The following is a 27113-nucleotide window of genomic DNA, read 5'->3' as shown; positions in this document are numbered from 1 at the left end:
TGAATTGACAGTTGAAGACCATTCCAATCCAGGGAGGGCTGAACCAAAGGTAGACCCATCATGGCAGGCCATCAGTAAGGACTCAGCTTCACACTGGTTGTTTTTAGGGAAGTCCCTTGGAATCCTGACAGGAAGATGTAGTAATGTCCAGGAAGCCATCAGGCCATTCAGCATCTGTGAGGTAGAACAGCAGCAGGGTTCATGGGCAGGATTCTAGTTATTGAAACTTGAAGGTCATTTTATTTTCACATTGACCGCCCCCATTACATTTTCTCAAGTAACTGTATTCCAGATTTTCACCACTTTTTTTGAATTCTCTCTATACGTTTCTGAGAAGCTGAGGCCAACTGACATGAGCTATCTTTTTTTTTTTTTTAATGTTATTTATTTATTTTGAGAGAGAGCACTAGCAGAGGTGGAGCGGGGCGGCGGGGGGGGCGGGGGGGGAGGCGGGGAAGGGCAGAGGGAGAGAGAGAATTTTATGAAACCGTGACATCATGACCTGAACCAAAGTCAAGAGTCGATGCTTAACCAACTGAGCCACCCGGGCTCCCTGACATGAGCTATCTTAAATGTCTTTTCCTTCTATCTCGAAATTTTTTTTTTTTTAATTTTTTTTTTTCAACGTTTATTTTTTTTTATTTTTGGGACAGAGAGAGACAGAGCATGAATGGGGGAGGGACAGAGAGAGAGGGAGACACAGAATCGGAAACAGGCTCCAGGCTCTGAGCCATCAGCCCAGAGCCCGACGCGGGGCTCGAACTCACGGACCGTGAGATCGTGACCTGGCTGAAGTCGGACGCTTAACCGACTGCGCCACCCAGGCGCCCCTCGAAAATTTTTTTAATGTTTATTTATTTTTGAGAGAGGGTGAGAGAGAGCAGGGGAGGGGCAGAAAGAGAGAGAGACAGAATCTGAAGCAGGCTCCAGGCTCTGAGCTGTCAGCATAGACCAGATGAGGGGCTTGAACTCATGAACTGTGAGATCACGACCTGAGCCGAAATCAGTCGCTTACCACCCAGGTGCCCCCTTCATCAAAAATTCAGAACAGGCAAGGGCTAAAAGCAACGGGTGGCACCAACTGAATATTAGCCCAGATGTGTGACCTCAGCCTTATCACCTATGAAAAGGGGCAAAATAAAACCGAACAGGTGTAAGAACTGAATACAGGAAAAGGCCTATGGCCGATATTCAACAAATGTTAAAGTCAAGTGGCCTGACAAAGTTTTGGGAACATATCCTGCTATCACAGCAGCCTAAGAAGCTCCTTAAAATGTGAGAAAGTACAGGCTTTCTGAGAGGGAGTCTGTCTGTTAACAGTAGATATTAGTGTGATGAGTCACTGCTTCAGCTGTGTTGCTACATTTCAAATGGAACTCTGCTGCCAAAGTATTCACACATGCTACATTTCACATGAGCCTCCTGTGCAATTTTATTCTAGGCTACTAGAAAATTTAAGCAGTTTTTCAACTCTTTAAGAACATAAGCCTTTTCACTGAAGAAATTCCAGTTCGGTGCCACACACAATTTACTCAGCTATGCTATTCCACGGATGCTATTCCACTTAGCATTAAAGGAGATTTTCCACATAAACTTTTCCCCTTCTGCTACAATATTGTGTCTGCGGGTGTGCCTGTGTGCATATGGGAACATGTGTGTGTTGTGGTTGTGAGTGGAGGAGATGTAAAAGGGAGGGGCATTTTCCATTCTTACTGTCTATTCAAATCCTATTCTCTCAACCCTTTAAAATGCTATCCGTATAGTATTTATTCATAAACCATTCCGGTCACTATGGAATCCTACCAGGAAGAGTAATAGGAACTTAACTTCTAGCTTTCTTTTTATGAACTCTAGCTAGAAATTGCTCATGATTCCAGCAAATGTTTTCTAACCTTTAACAAAGTGCATTTAACTTGAATTTAGAAGATTCGAATTGCCCTTCACCTCATTCTAAATCCTTAATCCAAGTAAACTTTTCAGTACAATGAAACTGCTCTGAAATGAACTAGATTTCTGAATAGTGGCTTAAACTGGAGTTATATCTACATAACTCATATATTATTTTGAAGAGAATGTAAAATTGACTTCTCTCATCCCATTGACCCTTCCTGTCTTGTCCCCACAAACAGTGATTTACAGGACAAGTATCTGTAACAGAGGGAGTTAACTTTTCTATCTACATTTCATCTGAAAGCTTAGGGCAAGACCACAGCTAGATTGAAAGAAATGTACTTCCTGGAGCTACTGGCAAAGATAGGGAGCAAAAAAACATTGCTAATGCCTGACTCGTTAAACTGCTGGGGGTGGGGGTGGGGGAAGAAAGAAAGACAAGACAAGAAAGAAAAGCATAAATAGCATAAAAGCATACATAAAACAGAGAACAACTCCATTTGAGAAACCAGAAAACAATAGCAAGTCATGATTCAGAGTTTAACAATATGCAAAGGTAATTATAACTGCATTTCCTGACACAGAAAGGAATTGGAGCAATGCCTACACATAAAATCCCTGGATAGCTGGAAGGGAGTTTGGGTGCGTGTGTGTGTATCTGTGTTTTGCAAGAAGAAAAGTGGGGGCAGAGCAATCTTGCCCTTTATTACTTAAATCACAATCCCAGTTCTTTCATTCATTTTCCAAATATGGACAGAAATAGCTTAGATTCTTCTTAATGAACTAGAATGGATAGTTAGATTAAACTGGGAAAAACAGTAGGCAAAGTTTTAACTATGATTCATGTAAATTATCTTGTTTGCATGAATATGAACCAGAATATTAATGAGTAATTATTATGACAGTTCACAGACTTTGAAACTATGGAAGGACATCTTCTGAAAAATAATGTGCAAGTTTTAGCGAGTGATTCCAAGGCCATCCACAAAGCTGCCTCTTCCTGTGAATGAATAATTCTTTCAAAACGTGGTCACTGATTCAAGGAGACTGCATAAATTTTCATTCAGATTCATGTCCTCAGTGTGTCTTCTACGTGGATAAGTAACCCATCACATTATCAAACACAAGTGCAGAAGCCATCCAGAGTACCAGATGGAAGGTGGTGGAGGTTCCCGTGTGGACTTGCTGTATAACCATACGCAGGTTCCTTAAGTGTTCATCTCATTTTTCTCATCTTAAAATGGTGAAAATAATATCAACCCTTTCTAACTCATGGCACTGCTGTAGCAAATGAAATAATTACATAAGCATGCTGTAAAAGATATAAAGATACAAGTATAAAAAGTAAGGTTTGTAAAAAACTGTGCAGCTTTAAGCAAATTTGCATGGTAAAGTATAAACAGCAGGCAAATCTAAAGTTCTCAAAATTAAGTCAGTATAGTTTGCTTTTGATTCCAGCATTACCACGTTTTATAATATCGTTGGACCTAGTGATCCATACCCAAAATAGTTTTAGTTTCTGCTGAATAATTAAAAACAAATTTAGTATAGATTCTAAATTCCCCAAATAATGTGACTTACATGAGTAGCTGAGAGTTTAAATACATTAGTTAGCGGAAAGTCTCTCCTTAACAAATCTATAAACTTTTGAGAGAGTAGGTCATGATTTAGGATTTTTGTAATCCACATCTCCACCCAGTGCAGGGGCATAGGACTTTGCTTATCCTTGGTACTCAACTATTTGTGAGATAAATGGTTTAATTCCAGTTAAGTCAAGAATAATTGTAGCATTAAATGATTCAAGTTGATACTGGAATGGGGGAAGTATAAATAGATACTTGGTGATAGACTCCCCTAATTGTTATCTCCTACCACACTTTCTAAAGTGTTTTCTGTAGATCACTCATAGAACTTTCTTTGGATGCTTATTTCAACAATAGCATTGCTTGCAACTGCAAAGGCATATTTGTCCCAACTAAGGAAGAGATGGAAATGTCTATGGCTGGAACCTTATACAAGGAAACATTAAAAGAGCAAAAAGTGACAAAAAAAATAAGAGTCAGCTACCCAAAGCTGTATCAAAAGAGAAGTTCATAGTCAAATATTTTTTATTATTAAATATAAGAAAGAGTAAAAATAACTGAACTAAATAGTCAACTCAAAATGCTAGAAAAATAACAAAAACAATAAAATAAACTAGGGTAAAGTGCCCACCTTTCCTTCCAGGGAATTGCCAGACATTCACAAGGAGAGATACCAGCAGACCTGGTTGTTTCATCCTCGGCACTATTGACATTTGGACTGGATAATTCTTTGCTACAGGGGGCTGCCTTATACACTGTAGGATGTGTAGCAGCATCCCTGACCTGTACTCACTAGATGCCAGTAGCACTAGTCTCATTCCCCAGCCCTCCCACCCCATCCCCACAAGCTGACAAAGAAAAATTTCTCCAGATAATATCAAATACCCGCAGGGCAGGGGCGGGGGGGTGGGGTGCAAAATCACCTCCATTTGAGAACAACTGATCTTAACAACCAAAAGAACAGTAAGTCAAGCTCTGATTTGTAGTGTTTGCTGATTTCTGTGTGCAAATACTTCTACCATGGGCCATATTTCAAGCTACAAATGTGACCTCACCGAATGTGGAGTTGGGAAGAGATGCGTAGTAACACCATTCATTATATAATTTTTCTGTATACACCTACAACAGATGTAAAGAACACAGATAACAGTTAAATTTAGTAAAAAAAAATTAGAAATGGTGAGTTTGGGAGTATTACTTTTGCTTTTAATATAATTTATTTAATTGTTAATTTATATAACTTATTTTTAATAATGCCTATACTTAGCAACTGACTCTTACATTCCTAGAATTTTAGCAATATGCTCTCTCAAGCTTCAGCACACCAAATTATGGGTGCAAAGCAAGGGAAAACCAAATATATCAAAACCTTCAGCCCAGCCTCAAGTCCATGATTAGATTAAGGTAGTCTTCCCTTTCCCCTCCCCACTCTAGCTACCTATCAGAAGATAGGATGAACCATCTATAAAAGAAGGTGACATTATCCAGCATCCAGTGTTTCATACACAATGTCTGGCATTCATCAAAAATTACCAGGTATACCAAAGTGAAGGACTAAGGGAAAAAAACTAACAAAAGAAACAGGTCTACAGATGGCCCAGATATCCAGATATTTAAGTCATCAGACACAGACTTTAAAATAACTCTGATGAACATATTTAAAAAAAAATAGATGACAAAATGAATTTCAATGGAGAACTAGAATCTATTTTAAAGTATAAAGTAGTTTTAGGGCTGAAAAATGCCATACATGAAATATAAATACAAGAGAAAAAAGAAGCAGGATTAGTGAACAGAAAAACAGGTAAGTAGAAAATATTCAGACTGAAGCTAAGGGAGCTAAAAAAAATGAAAAGTTATTGAGAAGCTAATACAAGAATTACAGTTTCAGGAATGACATATTACAGCCATAGAAAGGGAAGAAACAGGTAATGGGAAAGAAGCAATATTTGAAGAGATAATAGCCAAGGATTTTCCCAAACGGAGGGAAAAAAAAAAAAAAAAACACCTCAAGTCAAGATTTAAAAAGTGCTATAAGTCTGAAACAGGGTGAATACAAAAAACAAAACAAAAAAACCACATCTGGGTACATCACAGCAAATCTGATGAAAATCAAAGGCAAGGAGAAGGTCTTAAAAGCACTCAGATAAATTAACTTGAAAAATAAAAACAATTAGACCTATTAAATAAAACCAAGGGGTCGAAAAGACCAATAAAGTTGACCATTTCTTTCAGGCCCAATCAAGAAAGAGAGGGAGAAAGAAAAGAACATAGGTCCCAAACACTAGGAATGAAAATTGGATAAAACCAAAGACATGGAAAAAAAAATTAATGTAATATGCTATGTATTCCTATTCTAATTAAAAATCGCAGCGTAATTTTTTTTAATTAGGTAAGATACAAAATTTCACTATAGGAGAGTTATAATACTTTAGTTGACCAGTAACCATAGAAAAAATTGAGAATTATCTCAAACCAGCTTAGTCTTTTACAGAAAAAGGAAAAAACATTACTCCTATGCAATTATAAACTGTGTCAATCGCAGAAAATAGATGAAAGCTTACCAACTTCTTTGACCAATGTAAAATGCCTCAAAAACCAAGACCTGACAAAGATATTCCAAGGAAAATATATAGACCAAATGGAATTATAAAAACAGGTATAAGGATTTTATTTTATTTACTAATTTTATTTTTTTTTTTAGAGAGAGAGTGTGTGTGAGCAGGGGAGAGGGGCTGAGGGGTAGAGAGAATCTTAAGCAGGCTACACGCTCAGTGTGGAGCCCGATGTGAGGCTCAATCCCATGACCCTGGGATCATGACCTGAGCTGAAATCAAGAGTCAGATGCTCAACAGACTGAGCCACCTTGGGGGAGGAGGGACCTAGATGTAAGGATTTTATTTTATTTTTTTATTTTATTTTATTTTATTTTATTTTATTTTTTTCTTAATTTTTTTTTAACGTTTATTTATTTTTGAGACAGAGAGAGACAGAGCATGAACGGGGGAGGAGCAGAGAGAGAGGGAGACACAGAATTGGAAGCAAGCTCCAGGCTCTGAGCCATCAGCCCAGAGCCCGACGCGGGGCTCGAACTCACGGACTGTGAGATCGTGACCTGAGCTGAAGTCAGACACTCAACTGACTGAGCCACCCAGGCGCCCCATTAAATAAGATACTAGTAAAAGAAATGTAGCCATGTGTTGAATGAGTAATACGCCATGGCAAGGTAAGATTTACTTCAGGAATGTATGGATAGTTCAATACTGGAACATCTTAGGAAAAACTATGATCATTGTAATTGTGCCCAGAAGAGGTTTTATAAAAATTTAAACTACATTCCTTAATTAAAAAAAAACCTCTTAGTGAAATAGGGATATGATTAAATATTGTGTTTCATCAAATCTAAGATTGATTGAAAGAATTATTATTCAATTATTATTCAACACCAAGGAAAAAAACCTGCCATATAAATTGTGAAATGCTACTTACTGATCATAGACACATCTAGGTTTCAGAGATGTGAACATGCTAAATATAAAAAGTACCCAATCAAATCAATGAAGTACCACAATTGGTATTGGGGTAACCAGCTAAATATTTAAAAAATAAATTTAGATCCTACCCTCAATATCTTACAACCCAGTGTCTTACACCCCAATAAAATTCTAGGTTAAATAAAAATTTAAAATATTAACAATAAGACCATACAAGTCCTAGGGAAAAATATAAAGGTAAATTTGTATAACATTGGGGTGAGGTAAATCTTTCTAAACAAGATTCCCAAGGCAGAAATAAAAAATAAAAAAAATGTTTGGATTACCTAAATATTTTACATTTCTATAGCTCAAAAACACTTTTAAAAAACTGGCAAACAAGCCACCTGGGAGGAATATATGCGACTCATGTGAGAAACGGAAGATTAATATTCAAATGAATTGAGAAAGACAAGCATTGGGAGATGAGTAGAAGATGAAAAACCTTCCACCTCTTAGAATAAAAAAACAAAAATGAAGGGGTGCCTGAGTGGCTCAGTCATTTGAGCGTCCAACTCTTGATTTTGGCTCAAGTCATTATCCCAGGGTTGTGGGATTGAGCCCCGCGTGAGGCTCCATGGAGCCTGCCTAAGATTCTCTGTCTCTGTCTCTGTCTCTGTCTCTGTCTCTCTCTCTCTCTCTTTCCCCCTCTGCCCCCTCCCCTGCTCACGCTGTCTCTTTCTCTCTCTCTCTAAGAAAAAAAAGAAAAACAGTAAAAAATGAAGTAAAAGGAGAGATAGTTTTTACTTGTAATATCATCAAATTCAGTGTCGGTCAAGGTCTGGGAAATTAGCACTTTACTGCTAGGTGGAGTGTGGATTGGTAGTAAGTTTCTGGACAATAACTTAATGATTTATGTCAGAAGTCTTATGATTCTGAATGCCATTAATCTAGCAAATACGCTGCTAGCAATTTATGCTAAACATCATGTTAATGCATTAAAATAAGGCTACAAGAATGTGTTTAATCACTCTTTATGAGAGCAAAAATTAATTTGAATATCTAGCTAAATGAACTCCCTAGTGAAAACATATGTGACATTTCAAATAATATTGCAAAAGAAAGCTTAATGATCTGGAAAGAAATTTAAAACAAATTTAAAAGTTTACAAAGTAATAATTACATGTGACTCCATACTTATAAAATACAAATATCTATAAATACATGAACATAAAACAGCTTAGAATAAGGTTGTGTGCCAAATGTCAATAGTAGTTATTTCTGGGTCATTAGATTATAGGTAATTTTTTTTATCTGACCTTTTTATTTGTTTTAAAGATGAACATGTATTTTAGGGGGTGATAAGAAAAAAATATTAAATATTTTGTCTTTATGTGTTACAAACATTGAACTATTTATTTATTTATTTACAGTTTATTTTAGAGAGAGAAAGAGTACAAGCAGGGGAGTGGCAGTGAGATGGGGGTACAGAGGACTCAAAGTGGGCTCTGTGCTGACAGCAGACAGCCCGATGCGGGGCTCAAATTCATGAGCCACAAGATCATCGGACATTTAACCAACTGAGCCACTCAGGCACCCCTGAACAATTTATTTTAAAAACTTACCTTAGAAATGTCATTCTTCTATCCCCAAATTTATCTTTCCCCAGTGATAACTGGAAAGAATGAAATAGAATGCAATTCCAAATTTATTTTCTAGAGCCCAAATTCATCTTGTCCATTTAATAATTTACTCATAACCCAAGTAGATACGTTACCCACTGCCTTCTCTTTTATCCCTAAATGACTGGTAATAATGATACGATTCCAGGAAAGGTGACCACTGGGATCTAAATAGGTTCGCTAAAACCTATTTGCAAACCTTCTCTTGGCCTACACTTCAAACATTGTTTCAGGTTTTCTCCCTTCTCATGACTGTCTTCCATCTGCCTCTAGCCCTCACCTGCTCTTGTTTCCAGACACCTGGAGGTAACTGATGAAGGATGGGACACCAGTTTTAGAAGAGGTATTCCAGACTTATTTTCATAAACTGTCATGTTTGAATTGGGATTAAAAAAAAAAAAAAAAAGGCAACCATTGATTGAGAGCTTACTATGTACCAGGCATTATGCTAAGCACTCTAAAGAAAATTGTCTCCTTTATTCTTCTTAACTGAAACAGAAAATCAAAGCTCACAAAAGGTGTGCAGTTTATTCAAGGGAACACTGGCAGTAAGAGGTGCAACTAGGACCCAAATTCGGGTCTGGCTCTTCCTAGAGGCAGCACTCCTTCGCTCCTATATTATGTTGTAATGCCTCCTTGTATTCTGGCTGAGTATTCTTTTTGCTGAGTAATTCACCATCTGGTAGCTGTCACGCTCTGGCGTTAATTGGTGCTAATTTTCTAATGATAGCCGAGTGACTATGCTTGCATTTTAAAGTGGAGCAAGCTATGATTAAGGTGTAAGACATGTGAGGTTAAAGTCACAATTTTCCCCATTTAATGTGTGCGACCTTAAATAAGCGACTTAACCTCTATGAGCCTTAATTTCCTCATTTGCAAGATGAAGATAATACCTGTGTCATGAAAACTTTTGAGAGGATTAAGTAAACAGTGTTGAAATGTTTTGTAAGTGTAAAAAACACTACACATGTGAAGCATTGATACTAAAGCATTTTAAGGATTGGCATACATTGCAGCTTTCACAGTGAAAGTTCATTAGAGAACAGGAAGCATGCCACGTATTTAGAACAGAGACCAGAAGGTCAGTTAGTAAGTAATGCTTTAAGCTTCTGGCAAGTTTGTCTGCTTGGCGATCACTGCCTAGTGGTTATTGCAGACTGGTGTTGATGACAGTGAGTGGTGATTTGCTGCAGGGGTGGGATAAGGAGGAGACTGATTTTGCTTGTCCAGCATAAACCCCGGAGACAATAGATCATCGATAGCCCTACTTCTCTCACAAATTGGCCAGCCTATTTCTGGAGTGCTGTGCTCTGTGGTTCAGTGTAAGACCCTCGCCTTAAAAGGCTCATAGGCCGAATGGACCACATGCAGGGAAGAGTGACTGACTGATGGTTAGGAATCTCAAAACTGTGTCACTTGAACAGATGATGGAAGGGAACTGAAAATGCTCAGCTCAAGGGGAGGAGAGAAGGCATGGAGCCTTTGTGGTCTGTAGTTTGTAAATCTAGCTGCCCATTAGAACCACAAATTCCAAGCCTGTCCCCCCTCCAAATTCTGATTTTTAGCAAGATTGTGGTGGAGCCCGGAGTCTGTTTTTTAAAGCTTTCCTCTAATTCTTATGCTTGGTTGCCGTGAATCTAGATGAGACTTAAGAAGGATTTGCCTTAGGGTGATGTCAATAGCCATGAGAAGGAGGGAACAGCACTACAGACAACAAACACTACAGACAGTAAGAGCTGCAAAGATTTCTCAACCGTCTGTTGAGAAAAAGCTGTTACTAAAGATTAATTTGCTGTTTTAAATGTGGCTTGGGGAAAAAGATCATTACTTCAACTTTGGAAGTCTGATAGATTTCAGGTTGTAACCTAAAATTTCAGGTGTATCAATATTCCCCACAGCATGTTTCTAGTGAATATTTGTTCGATCAGAATACTACTCCTGCAAAAGACTAGCTCTGTTACATGTTGATATGTGTTCCATGAAAAATAAAGAGGGTCCTGTGTACTCTAAATACACAGGATTGCTCTCTGGGAAACAGAGTTACAATGAATTGCATGGTTGGTTCATCATAAAAATCAAGGAGTGCACAATTCACTCATGTTCACTGTAGAGCTCCGGAAGTGGATTGTTGTAGGTAGCATTTTCAAAAATGATTCAAAAAATGATTCAAAAAAAGATTCTGACCTCAGAATCTTAACCTAGGGATGTACTGTGCAGCTGATATTACCGCTGAGACACATTGAGAAATGCCACAGTAGACAAAGAAGATATTTAAGTTTAGTATGTAGAGCAAAGTATATAGAAATCACAGAAGGGATGAACCTAGGCTATGAAATGCTAAGACTCAGAAGACTAAGAACCAGTCATTGGGCTTGGCAATTGTGAGAGAACAATTTCTTTAGAAGTAGTAGTGAGAGCAAAGATTGTGAATGCAATTTTTTGGATGCAATCTTATGGTTTCAAACCACAAACCAAAGTGGAGATAATGTAAAATATTTGAAATTGGGATGATCCCAGAAAACATAGTCATCATAGTCACATCATTATAGTTAAGGTAGGAATGGTAAGGCTAACCCCTTGTAACTGGAGGGAAAGCAAACTCAAGGGAAAATTTTATCTTATGTTTTTTGATACACTGAAGAAAGGCATAAAGAAGGATATATTTAAGGTATTAGAAATGAGGGAAAGAGATTTAAAGACCAGATAGAGTAAACTTTAAAACAGAAGATTAATTTTTCCCCTTTTAGGAAATAGGTAAAAGGAATTCTTTTTTATTTTTTTTAAATATTTATTCATTTTTGAGAGAGAGAGAGAGAAAGAGACACGGAGTACGAGTGAGGGAGGAACAGAGAGAGAGGGAGACACAGAATCCAAAGCAGGCTCCAGGCTCCAGGCTCCGAGTTGTCAGCACAGAACCCGACTTGGGGCTCGATCGAACCCGTGAACCGCGAGTTCATGACCTGAGCTGAAGTTGGACGCTTAACCGACTGAGCCACCCAGGTACCCCAAAAGGAACTCTTTTAGATTAGTGATTGTCCATCTCTGAGATAAGTGTTTAATATTCAGTTTTTTGGGTTGTCTAGATTTTTTTTGCCTGTGTATGTTAAAGTATGCTTGCCGTAGAGCAGGAGTTCAACACGTGGCGACTCTTGTTCGTGTCGCTGTCGCTTCTACTATTTGAACACTTTACTGCCTTACACCACCACCAGTGAGTAGACAAAGGAAAGGAGAGTCAAAGTCAAAGCAGATAACTGTATTTGTTACCTTACGTCATTACTGTATTTCATAATCATGAATTAGCTGGATGTAACCCACGAATTCTTCTGCCATTTATATTTTCTCTCTTATTATCTTGCAACGTGCTTGGAACAAGCTACACTTGTTCATTAGCGCCTTGACAGATTTTTCAGTGCTCATCCTACTTGAAGTTTTTCTGCCCTGAGGGAAGTTGGCTTTATGCTGCTGGAGATTTGCACGTTTTACTTCTATGTACTCACTTAAGTATATAGTGTTAATGGCCGTTGCATGACTCATAGTCTGCATAAGCATAAATTAACTCCAGTACCTCTGTGGTGTGCCCTCTTTGAGATTGCTCTGGAGGACCACCCAGAAGTGGAATTTACACAAACTGCAAAGGTCCATTCAATTTAAGAAACTGAGTGGCACTGACCAAATTACACCTGCATCCTCCAGTATGAACCAGCTACCCATTTGCTTCTGACTGAGGTTCAAATTGTTGATCTTAAACTATAAAGGGCTTTATGGGCTGAATTATGGCTACTTTAAACAAGACTTCTTCCTTCAAATCAAGTGCTTTGCACATAGTGAGCACTCCATAAATGCTTTTGACTATGACTTCGTGAAAGTTCACATCTTCTGGTGAACTTCTTTTCATGGTCTCCAGCTTTGAGGGAAGGCTTTTTGATATCGAATGTTTGTCTTTCATATTATTTTTACTTGGGAGTATAATGGAGCGTAAATTTACTGACTACGCAAGACACATCACCTTAGTGATAATCTTTTTAGCTAATTTGCCAGCCCAGTCTGAGTAATTCATGGAATCTAAGGATTTATCATTTCATTTGTGTGGGCAGGGACAATAGCTGTAAAAGAAAATATTTTTAGTAAGTTCACCAAGAAAGTAGCAAATGTATTGTTGTTGTTGTTGTTGTTGTTGTTGTTATTATTTTGCCTGGGAACTGAATCTTTTCTAACAGATTTTTCACTAGTTTGGTGCTTAGTTCATTATTTCCCACAAAGATAACTTTATAACAGGGATGTGTTAATAATTTCTGAGTATGGAATTCATACAAAAGCCCTGGGAAATTTTTTACTTCTTTATTGGGCAAAAAGTTACTTTGGAAATTACTAATATAAACAAATTAAAATTTGTTTATATATAAACAAATATATATATAAAAAGAAGAAAAGTGGGATGCCTTGCTATTTTAAATAGAAATTTCCTTTGCTTTAAAGGAATGCCATCCAGGTCAGTGGTTCTTAGGATCATCTGGAGAACTGAAAAGTATAGATTTCCAAACTCTTCGATCTGTGTTTTGTAAAAGCTTGATATAATTCAGAAAATCCTATATCTTCCAGATTCATTTATTTGGGTAACATAATGGTTTAGTCCTAATTTTTATTTCAAAGTTAGGTCAAGAAACATCTTCTGTCATCTCTTTTCAAGGCAGTTATATACTTTTCTATTAGAAAGTAGACTTTTTGTGTCTTTGGTTAAAAAAATATAAATATATATATATTACATATATATATAGTAACCTGAGATCCTGTGAGGGACCATACAGCCTGAAACTTTATCGACCCTACCAAGTCACAAGAGTAAATCCGGAATTAGCAACAAATAGATGTGGCAAATGATTCAGAAGCAGCCTATTCTCTTGTGCGCCCCCCCCCATATACTAAATAAAGGTACTATTCATTATTTACCTAGTTACTTGAACAAAAATTCCAAGAGTCATCCTTAATTCTTCTTTCCTTCACCCTCCCTAATCTACCAACACATTTTGCACTGTGCGCTTTCAAAACACATTTGGATTCTGAGTCCTCACCATATTCACTGCTTTACCATCATCTTTATCATCTGTTACCTGAACTTCTGTGATGGTTTTTCTGCTGTGGCTTTCTTAATATATTTTATTTTTTTGAACAGTTTTGGATTTGCAGGAAAATTGAAGAGATTGTACAGAGAGATCCCATATACTCTCTTATGCAGTTTCTCCTATTATTAATATCTTACATTTGTATAGTATATTTGTTATAAGTTATAAACTAATATTGATACATGTTTATTAACTAGAATCCATACTTTATTCAGATTTCCTTAGGTTATACCTAATGTCCTTTTTCTCTTCCAGAATCTTATCCAGGGAACCACCTTACATTTACTCGTCACGTCTCCTCAGATTTCTCTTGACTGTGACAGTTTCTCAGACTTTCCTTATTTTTGATAACTTTGAAAGTTTTGAGGAATATTGGTCAGGTATTTTGTAGGATGCCCCTCTATTGGAAGTTGTCTGATGTTTTTCTCATGATTAGACTGTGGTTATGGGTTTTGGCGAGGAAGATCACAGAGATAAAGTGCCATTTCAATCACATCATATCAACGGTACATACTATCAACATGATATCACATTTAATATTGACTTGGTCACATGGCTGAGGCAGTATTTGTTAGGTTTCCCCACTGTAAAGTTACTCTGTTTTCCACTTTCTGTACTGTTTGGAAGGAAGTCACTATGTACAGCCCACACTTAAGGAGTGGAGAGTTATGTCCCTCATCTTGAGGGCAGAGTAGCTACATAAATTATCTGGAATTCTTCTGCCAAGAGAAATGCGTGCCTTTTCTCTCATTTGTTTGATTAATCATTTATTTATATCAATGTGGACACATGGATATTTAGTTTATACTTTGGCTTATAATTCAATACTACTTTATTTTATTGTTCATATTGTTCCAGCTTTGGCTCCTATGTCTGTTTGACATACCTCCATCAATGTAGGGTTTTTATTTGTTTATTTTTGAGCCCTTCTTTGTTTTATAGCACTACTTGATAATCCAGGTTTATCTTGTGTATTTCCTACCCCAGTTCTAGAATCAGTCATTTCTCCAAGGAGCTTTGGCTTCTTTTATTAGAGAATGGTATTAAAAACCAAGATCTCGGAGTGCCTGGGTGGCTTAGTCAGTTAACGCATCCGGCTCTTGACCTCACTTCGGGTTCTGATCTTGGGCTTGTGAATTCAAGCCCCATGTTGGGTTTCACACTGGGCATGAAGCCTACTTAAAAGAACACCACCACCACCACCAAGGTCAGGTGCCAGGTGGCCTCTCTGTTTTGGTTGTTGTTCCATTGTGGTGCATTTCTCACATAGTAGAGTGAAAATTTACATAATTGTGATTAGACTATAATTCGTTCTTTAAAAACTCTGATGATTTATGCTTAAAAATCACAACTTCTGGCAGTGGCTTTTAAAGTTGAGATCTGGCCCTTGTTTACTTTTCTGATTTCCATCTGTTGCCGTTCTCTCACTCACTTCTTTCTAGATACATTGGCCTTTATTTGCCCCTTCTTCTCTCCTTCCTCCTTTCTGCCCCCCTCCTGCTCCTATTCTTTTTTCTCCATGCTAATCTTGGGTTCTTACATTTGCCTTTTCCTTGGGAATCGGTACCAAAATTCTGTTTTGCACCCACATTGGATGTGGGCTCTTTCTCATTCTTGTGGCAACTGAAATGTCATATCCTCCTACAGCATCTCTCTGACAGTTTATTTAAAACAGGTCGCCTCCCCACTCCCCCCACCCCCACCTCAGGAACTTTCTATCCCAGTACCCTCTAGAGTTTATGATGGAAGGCATTCTATTTCAGCCTCTATATGAAATAGTCTTATTTATGTGATTTGCCATCTGACTCTCTTCACCAGAGTGTGAGCTCCTTGAGAGCAGGAACCTTGTCTGACTTAGTCTCTGCTATATCCCAAGGCCTAAAGCAGTACCTGTATATAGTCAGTGCTCAATTCATATGTGTAATGGATGAATGGGGAAAGGAATCGATGACTTTCTCACCCATTTTGCCCTTGAAAGTTTGCCTTAGGCTGAGTTTTAATGGCTTCAACTAGAAATGCAAAATTTTTAAGTGAAATAATGAATGTCATGAAAATTAGTTACTATATTTAGTTTAATTATTGAACTGTTTAATCCTAAAATTCTCAAGGAAAATTTATCCTTATAGCATTTTCCTGTGCTTCAGCCATTACTCATTTTGTTCTAAAAAAGAACTGTATAGAGTAGCAGATATTATTATCTTTACTCTGCAAATGGAAACACAACGGATTTTTTAAAGATCTAAATGACTTTTTTAGTGCTTTGTAGAAACAGAAGTACCCTTAAGACTGGCAGTTAGATCTTTTTGCCATGGTCTCTTTATTCTTAATTTGTGCTTTTCTATTCCTAATTTTGTGTTGCTTCTTCTGTTTGTGTATAGCAATATCTAGGAAATGAATGGCTTTGTAAACATATTCTTTAGACAACTAAAACATCTATTTTAACCTTAAAAGTTTTAGCTAATGATTTTAAAAAGAAAATGCTAAGTAATATACTTCTTTTTTATTAATTTTTTTAATGTTTATTTATTTTTGAGAGAGAAAGAGATAGAGTGTGAGCAGGGGAGGGGCAGAGAAAGAGGGAGACACAGAATCCAAAGCAGCCTCCACGCTCTGAGCTGTCAGCACAGAGCCCAAAGCGGGGCTCAAACCCACGAACCGCAAGATCATGACCTGAGCCAAAGAAGGACACTTAACCAACTGAGCCACCCAAGAGCCCCTAAGGAATGTACTTCCGTATCTTACTAAATAGCATACTTAAAAGGTTGCTTTCATGACTTGTAGCCATCATTATTAATATTAGTTATTAAACCAGTGAGGCCCTAATGAGGTACATATGGCTCTGCTTATCCCTTTAAAGAATTCTTATAGAGTTCTGGAAAATGTAGAGGATGATATTCTTTTATCTTTTCATCTCCCATTGACAGCTCCCATCGGCCGCTGAGGTGTGTAAAGTCTTTGCCTCTACACTCATCAAGTTTGGATTGCCCTTGTTTGAGTTTCTTTTGTTGTCTCTCTCTAAAATGTTAGGATCTGCCAATTCTTGTGTCTAGCACTAACCTGCTAGCCACAACTTCTGTTGTTCTACTTCTGATTACAACCTAGAGTAGAAATGAAAATCTCCAGGGAAAATAAGAACACAAATATGAAGTGTAAAACTGATGTCGGGCAATAAATTTTACCACCTCCCAAGTCTGCCTCATCCCCCAGAGAGCACGTGCCAAATCTGTACACAACACCGGTGTTAAAGAACCAGGCAAAACCATTGGAAACATTCTCCCGCCGCTACATGACGAGACAAAGAGCCCATTGGTCAGGGTCTTATGTCTGCCTACTGGTGGCCTCTGGTAATTTGCAGGAGCAGCTGCCCCGTGCTCAAAATGCAGGTAAAGCACTTTGGCTGAAAGTGGTTAAAAATAGTGAGGGAGAATAGAGAGATCAAAATGACATTGTACCTAAAATGGGTTAAAGTGTATAAGAGCGGTGACACTGTTATTTCCGACTAACTTCTGGGTTTTGGGCTTGTGCTGGAGGTTTGAGGTTGCTGAACATTTGGCTGAAGAAGAAACGGAGGGCGGTGGTCCGCTAGGGCCGCCATAACAAAGTACCGCAGCCTGGGTGGCGTAAGCAACAGGCGTGTATCGTCTCGCGGCTCTGCAGGCTGCAAGTCCCCAATCAAGGTGTCAGCAGTGCTGCTTTCTCCTGAGGCTTCCCCTCTTAGCTTGTGGGTGGCTGTCTGCCCTCTGATTCCCTTTCTCATAAGGACACCAGCCATATTGGATTAGGGTCCACTTGAATGACTTCATTTTAACTTAATTACCTCTTCAAAAACCCTATTTTCAAATACAGTCACAGCACCAGGGGTTAGAACTTCAACATAAGAATCTGGGGAGGACAGTTCAGTTCATAATACGAAGAAGGTGTATTCTGTTCTCTTTACCACTGTTTTTCCTTAGCGTTTTGAATTTATTTTCAGTAGCTAAGGGTGTCTTTAGTTTGAAAGCTTTATTCTCCCTAGAGATATAAATATACAGAAGAAACAATTGAATTATTTTCAGGGAAACATACGATTAAAGTGCTGTAAATGATGCAGACCGGAAATGATCCTGGAATTTGAAGAAGGCAGTTACCAGTATGGTCTGGGGAGCAGTTGTGGAACTTGGGAGCCAGAAAAGGCCTTAAGAATTATCTGTTTTTTCAGTCTTCCTTGTCCATAGGCTTGAGGTCTATAGATGCAACTCTTTGTCACCTCACACTCACTTTTCCTCTGTGCTCTCCTTTCCCCATCTCCTTTTCTTTATTCTTGGGAACTACAGAAAACTTCAGGCAGCTACCTCTCCATGGAATAGTTTGTGTGGAACAACACTGATTTCTTTCAGATGCCTCATTTTACTAATGAGGAAAATGGAGCTCACAAGTGAAATGACTTGTTCTGCTTTCTGAACTAGATTCGTGGGTCTCTTGATTCGTCCTGCAATGTGTTGTCAAGTACATTGTGTAACTATTTTAGTTAGAGAATGTTTCATTTATATTTCATTTTTTATTATTTTTTTTAATTTTTTTAACGTTTATTTATTTTTGAGACAGAGAGAGACAGAGCACGAATGGGGGAGGGGCAGAGAGAGAGGGAGACACAGAATTGGAAGCAGGCTCCAGGCTCTGAGCCATCAGCCCAGAGCCCGACGCGGGGCTCGAACTCACGGACCGCGAGATCGTGACCTGAGCCGAAGTCGGATGCTTCACCGACCGAGCCACCCAGGCGCCCCTCATTTATCTTTTAAGGACAAATAAGATTTCTTCTCTATGTTGTGTAAACAAATCATTTATATTATTTTGCATTAGTCTTCCTTCCCTCTTAAATATTTCCAGTTTCTTCAGTTATTTTTTTTTAAGTTTATTTATTTATTTTGAGAGAGACAGAGATAGTATGAATTGGGGAGGGACAGGGAGAGAGGAGAGAGAGAGAATCCCAAACAGGCTCTGCACTGTCAGGATAGAGCCCGATGTGGGGCATGAACCCACGAAGCTGTGAGATCACGTCCTGAGCCAAAACCAAGAGTTGTACGCTTAACCGACTGAGCCACCCAGGCATCCCCATATCTGTCAGTTAAAAAAAAAAATAAGTGTGCAGTTAATGGACACCTTTTATTTGTCCATTTTTCTCGGTTTTTAGTTGTGGTAGCTAACGTGGCTTTAAATGCTTAAATCTATTCTTTTCCTTTCTGTGTATTAAACACAAAAGTAGATAGATCATAACCTAGTACTGCTTTGGCAACAATATCAGAATATGTTGGGTTAAAAGTAACAGAAATACCCAAGTCAAAGTGGCCTAACAATGACAGACTTGACTAACTCAACAAGGACTCTAGAAGAGAAAGGCTGTTCTCGAACTGGAATGATATCAAAGTTCTGTGTTGGCATTTCTGTGATTCTCTTGGCCTTCCTCTCGTGGTTACAAGATTGTTATAACAATCTTATTCTAGGTGTCATATCCTTACACAGTAACTTCAAAGGCAGGAAACAGAGAGAGAGAGAGAGAGAGTAGGAAAAGGGCCTTCTCCCTAAATCCCTCCTGTCCTTCTCATGGGGAAAAAACCTTTCCAAGAAGTGTCCCAGCTGTCCTCCCTATACCTCTCACTGCTGAGAACCGGGTCACATGCCTGTCCCGGAACCAGCCACTGACAAAGGAGAGTAGGATTGCCAGAGTTGGCAGAGCCTAATTATGATCTATTCCTGGGGTGGACACATCTTTAGCACTCTTCAAAAATCAAAATTCTCTCTTCAGGGAAAAGGAAGACTGGCCATTAGATGGGTAACAAATAGTGTCTGCCACAATTATTGAACTCTTTCAATATGGTCAAATAACCACACCGATGAATGTAGAATGACAACTCTGATGAGTGCAAAGAAGGAGCAGTTGGTGCTGTGCAAGTATAAAGTAAAGGAACTTAATGTAGTCTGGCCACTCTTCTTCAAAGAACTGATAATTAAGCTAACATGTGGAGTGAGTTTTAGACGTTAAGTAGGCATAGGGGTTAAGGGATGCTAGAATGGGGGTGGAGGGGGGGAAGGAGGGGACGTTCCAAGCAGAGGAAGCATATTATGTTTCTGTAGCTGAAAGAAGGGGCACAGATATTCACTGCTATTATTACTGCCACTGGTAATGGAGTGGCCTCTGAATTACTTTAAATTTTTTTTTTTTTTAGTGTTTATTTATTTTTGAGAGACAGAGAGAGACAGCACGAGCCGGAGAGGGCAGAGAGAGAGAGAGGGAGACCCAGAATATGAAGCAGGCTCCAGGCTCTGAGCTGTCAGCCTAGAGCCCAACGTGGGGCTCGAACTCACGGACCGTGAGATCGTGACCTGAGCTGAAGTCGGCCGCTCAACCGACTGAGCCACCCAGGTGCCCCTGAATTACTTTTAGAGTAAGAAGAAATTCTTAGGCTTATAAGTAGGATCCTGAAGTGTTAAAATTTCTGAAGATGTTCTGTGCTTTAAGGGGACAACAGGGGCACCTGGGTGGCTCAGTCAGTGAAGCATCTGACTCTTTATTTTGGCTCAGGTCCTGATCTCATGGTTTGTGAGATCAAGCCCTATGTTGCTTAGGATTCTCTCTCCCCCTCTCTTCCCCTCTCCCACTCACTTGTGTGCTTTGTCTCTCTCTCAAAATAAATAAATAAACTTAAAAAAAAATTTAAGGGGAGAACAGTATAGGTTATTTGACCTGGATTGTCTTAGAAAATCCTGGGTATGGAGTTGACATATATAATGACCTTATAGACAAAAATCAGTCTGTTACACCTTCTTCTTCCTTCTAAAAATTTTCTGCAGCTAGAATCTTATATTGACATCAATTAAAAACAATAAGAACAGGGGCCCCTGTGTGGCTCAGTTGGTTAGGCATTTAACTTTTGATTTGGACTCTGGTCATGATCCCATGGTTTGTCAGTTCAAACCCTGTGTCCAGTTCCACGTCTCTCTCTCTCTCTCTCTGCTTCACCCTTGCTCGTGCTCTCTGTCTCTCTCAAAATAAATAAATAAATAAACTGAAAAAGAAAACCAATAAGAACATCACCCTCATTTTTCTACATGTTACCTGAAACCTTTTGGCATACTGCCTGCATTAACTTCATGTAGCTCATACTTACGTGGTCTCATTAAAAAAAAAAAAAAAAATTGATAGCATGGAACATTAAGCAAAAAGCAGTTTCTCTGAGACTTTGTGCATTCCTCATAAGAGAAAATAAAGTTTTGAAAAATAATAAGGTAAAAGCTTTTGACTTCAATACACAGAACTTTCATGGACACTGGGTTAATTTCCTATAAATAGAGATTAGTAGTTTTATAAATTTGTTCAGGACTATAGAACTGTAACCAAAGACTAAAACTGCCCTCTTCTGAAAATCTATAGTTCTGTTATCAAAAGAATGCATATATCATATGTTTTAATTATTTAAAACGTAGTAATGATACTGAAATTCTCCTAGCAACTACAAATTCATGAGAGCTGTTCAGGTTTAAAAATTTGGGAGATTTTGTGTAAGCCTCTTTTACTGTGGTAATATTGTTACAAGTGCTCTAAAATAATAGTGGCTTAAACATGTAACAGGATTGATACGGGCTACTAGTGTGTGTGTGTACTTTCAGTACAAGGAGTGGTGAAAGGCCGATGCTCTGGTGTCAGCTTCCGTCTCATGATCTAAGAATGGCTGCTTCAGCCCCTGGAATCGCATTGACATTCCAGCCAGGGGGAAGAAGAGAGGGATGCAGTTCTATTGAGGGGCATAATCAGGTGCTCGACACATCAGTTCTGCCTGCATCCTTTTGGCAAGAACTTAGTCACAGGGTCACAACTAGCTACAAGAGAGGTGGGATATAGTGTGGGAAAATTGTTTTACCTAGGAAGCCCGTGTACCCATCTAAAACTTAGTCTATTTCTAAAATTAAGAAGTGGGGCACCTGGGTGGGCTCAGTCGGTTAAGCAGCCGACATCGGCTCAGGTCATGATCTCGCGGTCCGTGGGTTCGAGCCCCGCGTCAGGCCTGGAGCCTGTTTCGGATTCTGTGTCTCCCTCTCTCTCTGACCCTCCCCCGTTCATGCTCTGTCTCTCCCTGTCTCAAAAATAAATAAAACTTTAAAAAAAATTAAAAATAAGAAGTGGAGAACGGATGCTGAGAGACGGTAGCAGTCTGGGCGGTACTCACCGTCTTTTGGCAGTTGCCAAAGGGACTGGTTGAGTGGCTTTAAGCTTAGATGCGAGTGTGTAATCAAGGGGTAAAATGGGTGTCTGTGGAGACAATTCTACTTACGCATCTTATATCCCGTATAACCTTACTTTTTGCATTTTCATATCCCTGCCGTATAAGCTTAGTGAATTACTGAAAAAAAGCACATCATACATGGTTTGGAATGAATGAATGAACATCCGTTCTTTGCTTTTCTTGTATAATCTGTATTATGTGTGAATCCTTTTTTTCCCCACATTTGCCATTTGTTTGTTGCGATCTATATTTTACTTTCTTAAAGAGGATTTAGAAGGAGGGATGATCATAGTCCATAGTACATACTTTGTGTCTTGAATGTGTACGTGTGTATTGATTCCATGTGTGTATAGAAAATCTGAGAAATCTGATTTAACTTATACTATAGGACCAATTTTCCTTAACCCTCAAACTGATAGTATTAACTCTATTATGATGTCTTAATTATTAATAGAGTAGTTGTGAGTTTTTTGAAGGTTCAGTACTATGTTTGAGAATTCTAAAAATACTCTTGTTTTTAAACTGATACCTAACATCATTAATTAGTTTGTGAAGATGTTTTCTGTGCACTTTATGGGTATATTTTACATATTGGCCAGCTATCTCTGGAGAAGATAAGATGGTCTGAGGGATAAAAGTTTTTTGATATGATTTTTCATGTCTCAAAAGATGCATTTTATAGAGGTTTGGGCCACTGTACCTTATTTTTAGCTTTCTTTTAGTTTACAGATTCATTTGTTCATGTAGTAATTCCTACTAATTAATTAATTACAGATTCATTTGTTCATGTATTAATTCATGTAATTAATTCCTATTAATTAATTTCTTTAAAGTTTACTTATTTATTTTGAGAGAGAGTGCAAGCAGGGGAGAGCTGGGGGGGGAGGTGGGGGTGGAGAGAGAGAGAGAGTCGTAAGCAGACTCCGTGCCATGCCTGCTCCTGCCATGGCACAGAGCCTGACGCAGGGCTTGAACGCACAAACTGTGGGATCATGACCCGAGCTGAAACCAAGAGTCGGACGCTGAACTGACTGAGCCACCCAGGCGCCCCCTACTGTAAAATTTTAAAAACTCTTAAATGTCACATGCTTCAGTAAGTGTTGGGAATATGCAGATGGATGAAACCCAGTCTGCATCTTGCTGAGGTTAGTGTCTGGGAGGCAAGGGGGGCAGGCAGGGTGCTGATGGGATGGAGGGGAGTCTTCATAGTTGAGTAAGAGTTTGTCAGTGATGAGCTGGGGGGAGGGCATTCTAGCCTGAGAGTACTGGATGCAGGCTCATAATGTGGTAATGGTTCTTTATTTGGTGAGAGTGAAGGATACGGTGTGGATTAGAGATGGGGTGGAGGAGCCTGGACTGAGTACCTTTTTACATGACGATTTATTACCAGGCCTGGTCCTACCACTTGCAGGACCTGGGCAAGAGGACACATGGGAATACAAGATAGCTAGTCATTTAAGAAGTTATAAATCAAGGCAATAAACTGTTAGAAAAGGATATACCAATCTATCTTGACAAAAGCAGTGAAAACTGTGTGTAAAACCATTGATACCAAATAACTGAGAACAGTGCAAATAAAGTTAATTTAGACTTCCACCAAAAGACTATTATTCATTATTCATCCTGGGGAAATGCAGAGACAATGGCAAGTGGGCCAAGAGTGGGAGAAGAGAAGGGGACGTCTCCCTCAGCCTTCTCTTCCAAAGGCTGTGGAATCCATAAGAGAACACCTCCTTTGTTTTCTTCTTTTCTGGGGGGAGGAGCTCTTTCGTTTCTGCCAGCCTCTGTCCTATCATCGCCCCTCCCCCATCTCCACCGGCCCTGCGCCTGAGTTCCAAGGCTGTGTAGACCTTGCCGGTCTGGTCCAAGGGGCAACCTCTGGCCCCTAGGTGCTCCGATCCTCCACTCTCACGGAAGGGTTTGAATTAAGAATTCTCTGAGCAGAAATAGCATTTTGCCCTGTCTTCTTTGTCTCCCCTTCCTTCTGCCCTTGGGTCCAAGCTCCCTCCTTCAAGCAGCAGCTTTTGGCCGCCCCTCGGGCTTGAGGTACATACACTAGTAGAACAACCTGACTTGAAGAAAGGGCCCATCTAGGGTGAGGAAGCTGGCTCAGGCAGGGCCCTTTGGGTGAAGAATGCCACAGACCCTGGTACTTGGAGCTTCGGATACAGGAGGGGACTCCCTGCCTGGTGGGGAGGAGGGCACAGCCAGAGGAAGACCAAAGCAGAGCCTTTTGCTCACTTGTAAGGCTAGTGCTGCATAGCACACACGTGTGCCATCACGCGCAGACACAAATGCACGTACATGTACCCAAAAGTTGTGCAAAATTGCCCAGACTCTCAATATGTGGAGTGCATTTGTCTTCTTTTCTATTCCAGTTCAGGTTTAAAAAAAATACTAGTTGTATTAAATTAATTTTATAATCCACTAATGGGTCAATTTGTGACCCAAGTTTGGAGAGGCCTGCTCTAGTTTTTGAGGTGGTGGTAATGTGATCAGATTCGTGTTTTGGAAACATCTGGCAGCTGATGGGGTGACGGATTGGATGGGTGGGTGGGATTTCTGGGTATGAGATTCTGAGTCAAAGATAGGCCCAAAGGTGGTAAGAGTAAGAACAGAGAGAAGGGGAAGGTAGTGAAATCAACAGGTCTTGGTGACAAATTTGATACAGGGTGTGCAGAAGAAAACTAGGACAATATCATGATGCCCAATTTCAGTGATAGGGAATACAGCAGAGAATTATATTTGAAGGACAATACATTGAATTGGGCTTGGTACATAGGTCATTTGAGGTCCCAGTGCAACATTCAGGTAGTATTGCTTGTTAGTCGGAGAGAGGTTTAGTAAAGTAGGGATGGTAAGAGGGCTTTTGGTTTAGCAATACGTTTAGCTTTTGGTTTAGCAATACATTTAGCTTTTGGTTTAGCAACGGGAAGCCACTGATAAACCTTAGCAAGGACAGATCGTGGTGGCTCAAACAGCGAATGTGTTGGGAGGTCAGGAGAAGAAAACATACACCATACGGTATAGTTTATCCTTTCCCATAGGCTCGATTGTGAGCATAGGAAGAAAGCAGATAACAAGAATAGGGCACCTACTTGAAGGAGGACATTTATTTAATTCCTTAGCACTCCTCTTCAGAAGGGAGGAGAAACCTGCGGGAAACCTCGATATTGAAGACACAAGAGAGGGGCACCTGGGTGGCTCAGTCGGTTTTAAGCGTCAGACTCTGGATCTCGGCTCAGGTCACGATCTCACGGTTCGTGAGTTGGAGCCCTGCGTCCGGCTCTGCGCTGACAGAACAGAGCCTGCTTGGGATTCTCTCTCTTCCCCTCTCTCTGCCCCTCCCTTGCTGTTGCTCTCTCTGTGTCTCTCTCAAAATAAACCGATAAACTTAAAAAAAAAAAAAAAAAAAAGAAAGATACAGCAGAGAGGAGTCATTCATCCAGCCCGGTTCCAGGGCAGATGAGAGAATGCATTTTAGCACATAAGTGGAGAAAAGCCCAGACAGAAGGAAGAACACCTCCTATCCAGGTGAGAAGGATGTGTGTTTGTTGGTGGAAGTTCCCCTCCACAGACAGTTGTTGGGTATAATAAGCAGCAGGTGCCGTGCAACCGCTGTGGCTGCAGAGATGAGGAAGGTGTAGTGGGGAAGACAGGTAAGGAAACCAGCAGGATGTGGGGCCAACGCCATTTCGAGCTGTGCTCAGGGATGCTGGGAACAAAGAAGGGGGCGCGAGGCAAGCCTTTCCAGAAGAGGAGAGAGGACAAAAAGCAAAAGTGGTTTGCACCTGGAAGAGCAGTCAGGGCCGTCTAAGTGAAGGAGTGGGATGAGGAGTGCGGTCAGGCTAGGGCTTGGGAGAGCGGGCCTGCATCGCACTGCTGGTTGTCGGCAACCGTGGCCGTGACAACACTTTTTTGTTTTTACCATTATTGACTCTAAGTATCAGGTGAAACCTCATTTAGGAATACTTGAGAAAATGGGTTTTTATGACAAAGAAAGCTGCCTCTTGCTTATCCTCTCTCCCTCTCCCCTTTGATGACTTCTCTTGAAACTAATTTAGGTAAAGAAAGCCACCGCTTCCAAAAGTGCTTTGGTACCCTGGCATAATTTCAAAGAAATCTCCTTTCCCACTTAGTTAACTACATTTCCCCAGGAAAAAAAAAAAAAAATCTTCTCTGTCAATGTAACATCCCTTAACAGGACTCCTGCTGGTGGGTTCTTGTATCTTGCTGTGGCAGCTGTGAACATATATACTATTGATTGTTAATGTGTGATATAAATCCGACTGGAGCATGCCCACTAATTGGTTTGAGAGCTAGATATAGACAATGCTGTCTTATAGTAGCTTGTGTAGATAGGCCTAGTCATAGGGTTAATTCTGCCTGACAGCACATCAGCAGCATCTTGAGAGTAATTACCCAACAGAAGTTTTCCCACAGCCGAACTGAGAGCTTCAAAGGCTTCTGAATTTACAACCAGTATTAGCCTATATCTGAAACATAATGTTCCCACAAGGGCTCAGATTTTTTTTCTCCCTCTTGTTAAATGTATGGGGTTACCAGGTTCATTTACTCAGCGCACAACTTAGTGAAAAATTACCTGGTGTTGAATAATTGGAAATCTTTAATAATAAGTAAAGAGGATAAATTTAAATTTGAGTTTTTTATTGCTTTATTATATTACGGAAACAAGTTAATCTACCTCTTTTTTTTTTTTTTAACGCAATTTATGCTCCTTCTCTCAAAACAAGTTAAAAAGTTAGTATCTTTTTCATGCTTGCTATCTCTGCAGATATGTGCATGTTCAGGGGAGGTAGGATAATGCATACGTTTAAAATAGTTAAAAGAGATATGTATTTACATTTTAAAAAGCTGTTTTCCTTGTTGGCCATTGAACTGAAATCTGTAACCACTACATCCCCTCCCGTAAAGTACCAGTTGTTCTTTAATATGCAATTTTTGTATTGTAAAACATTTCTTTCTCTTTGCAGGTCAGAAAGCAAATTTGACTCCGGCTCAGGTATGTTTACATTAGTGATGTTATTCTGAGTATATTTTATTTACATTATTCTCTGAGGAGCAACTCATCAGATCAAGAGCCATT

General features: G+C 39.4%; 1 protein-coding gene across 2 annotated transcripts in view; it reads left to right on the top strand.

Annotated features, from left to right (window-relative positions):
* The window catches only part of MSRB3 (methionine sulfoxide reductase B3), a 172664-nt gene that overhangs the window by 55819 nt on the left and 89732 nt on the right, over positions 1-27113 (top strand). For both annotated transcript variants that reach the window (XM_019455013.2, XM_019455014.2), the window contains exon 5: positions 27001-27029. In XM_019455013.2, coding sequence (XP_019310558.1) covers positions 27001-27029 — 29 coding nt within the window. The remainder of the gene's footprint in view (positions 1-27000; positions 27030-27113) is intronic.

Source organism: Panthera pardus, unplaced genomic scaffold (genome assembly GCF_024362965.1).
Source record: "Panthera pardus isolate Hobbes unplaced genomic scaffold, ASM2436296v1 HiC_scaffold_6, whole genome shotgun sequence".
In the NCBI taxonomy this organism is placed as follows: Eukaryota; Metazoa; Chordata; class Mammalia; order Carnivora; family Felidae; genus Panthera; species Panthera pardus.
Note: the sequence above shows the minus strand (reverse complement) of the source record. Positions and strands in the feature narration are given on the sequence as shown.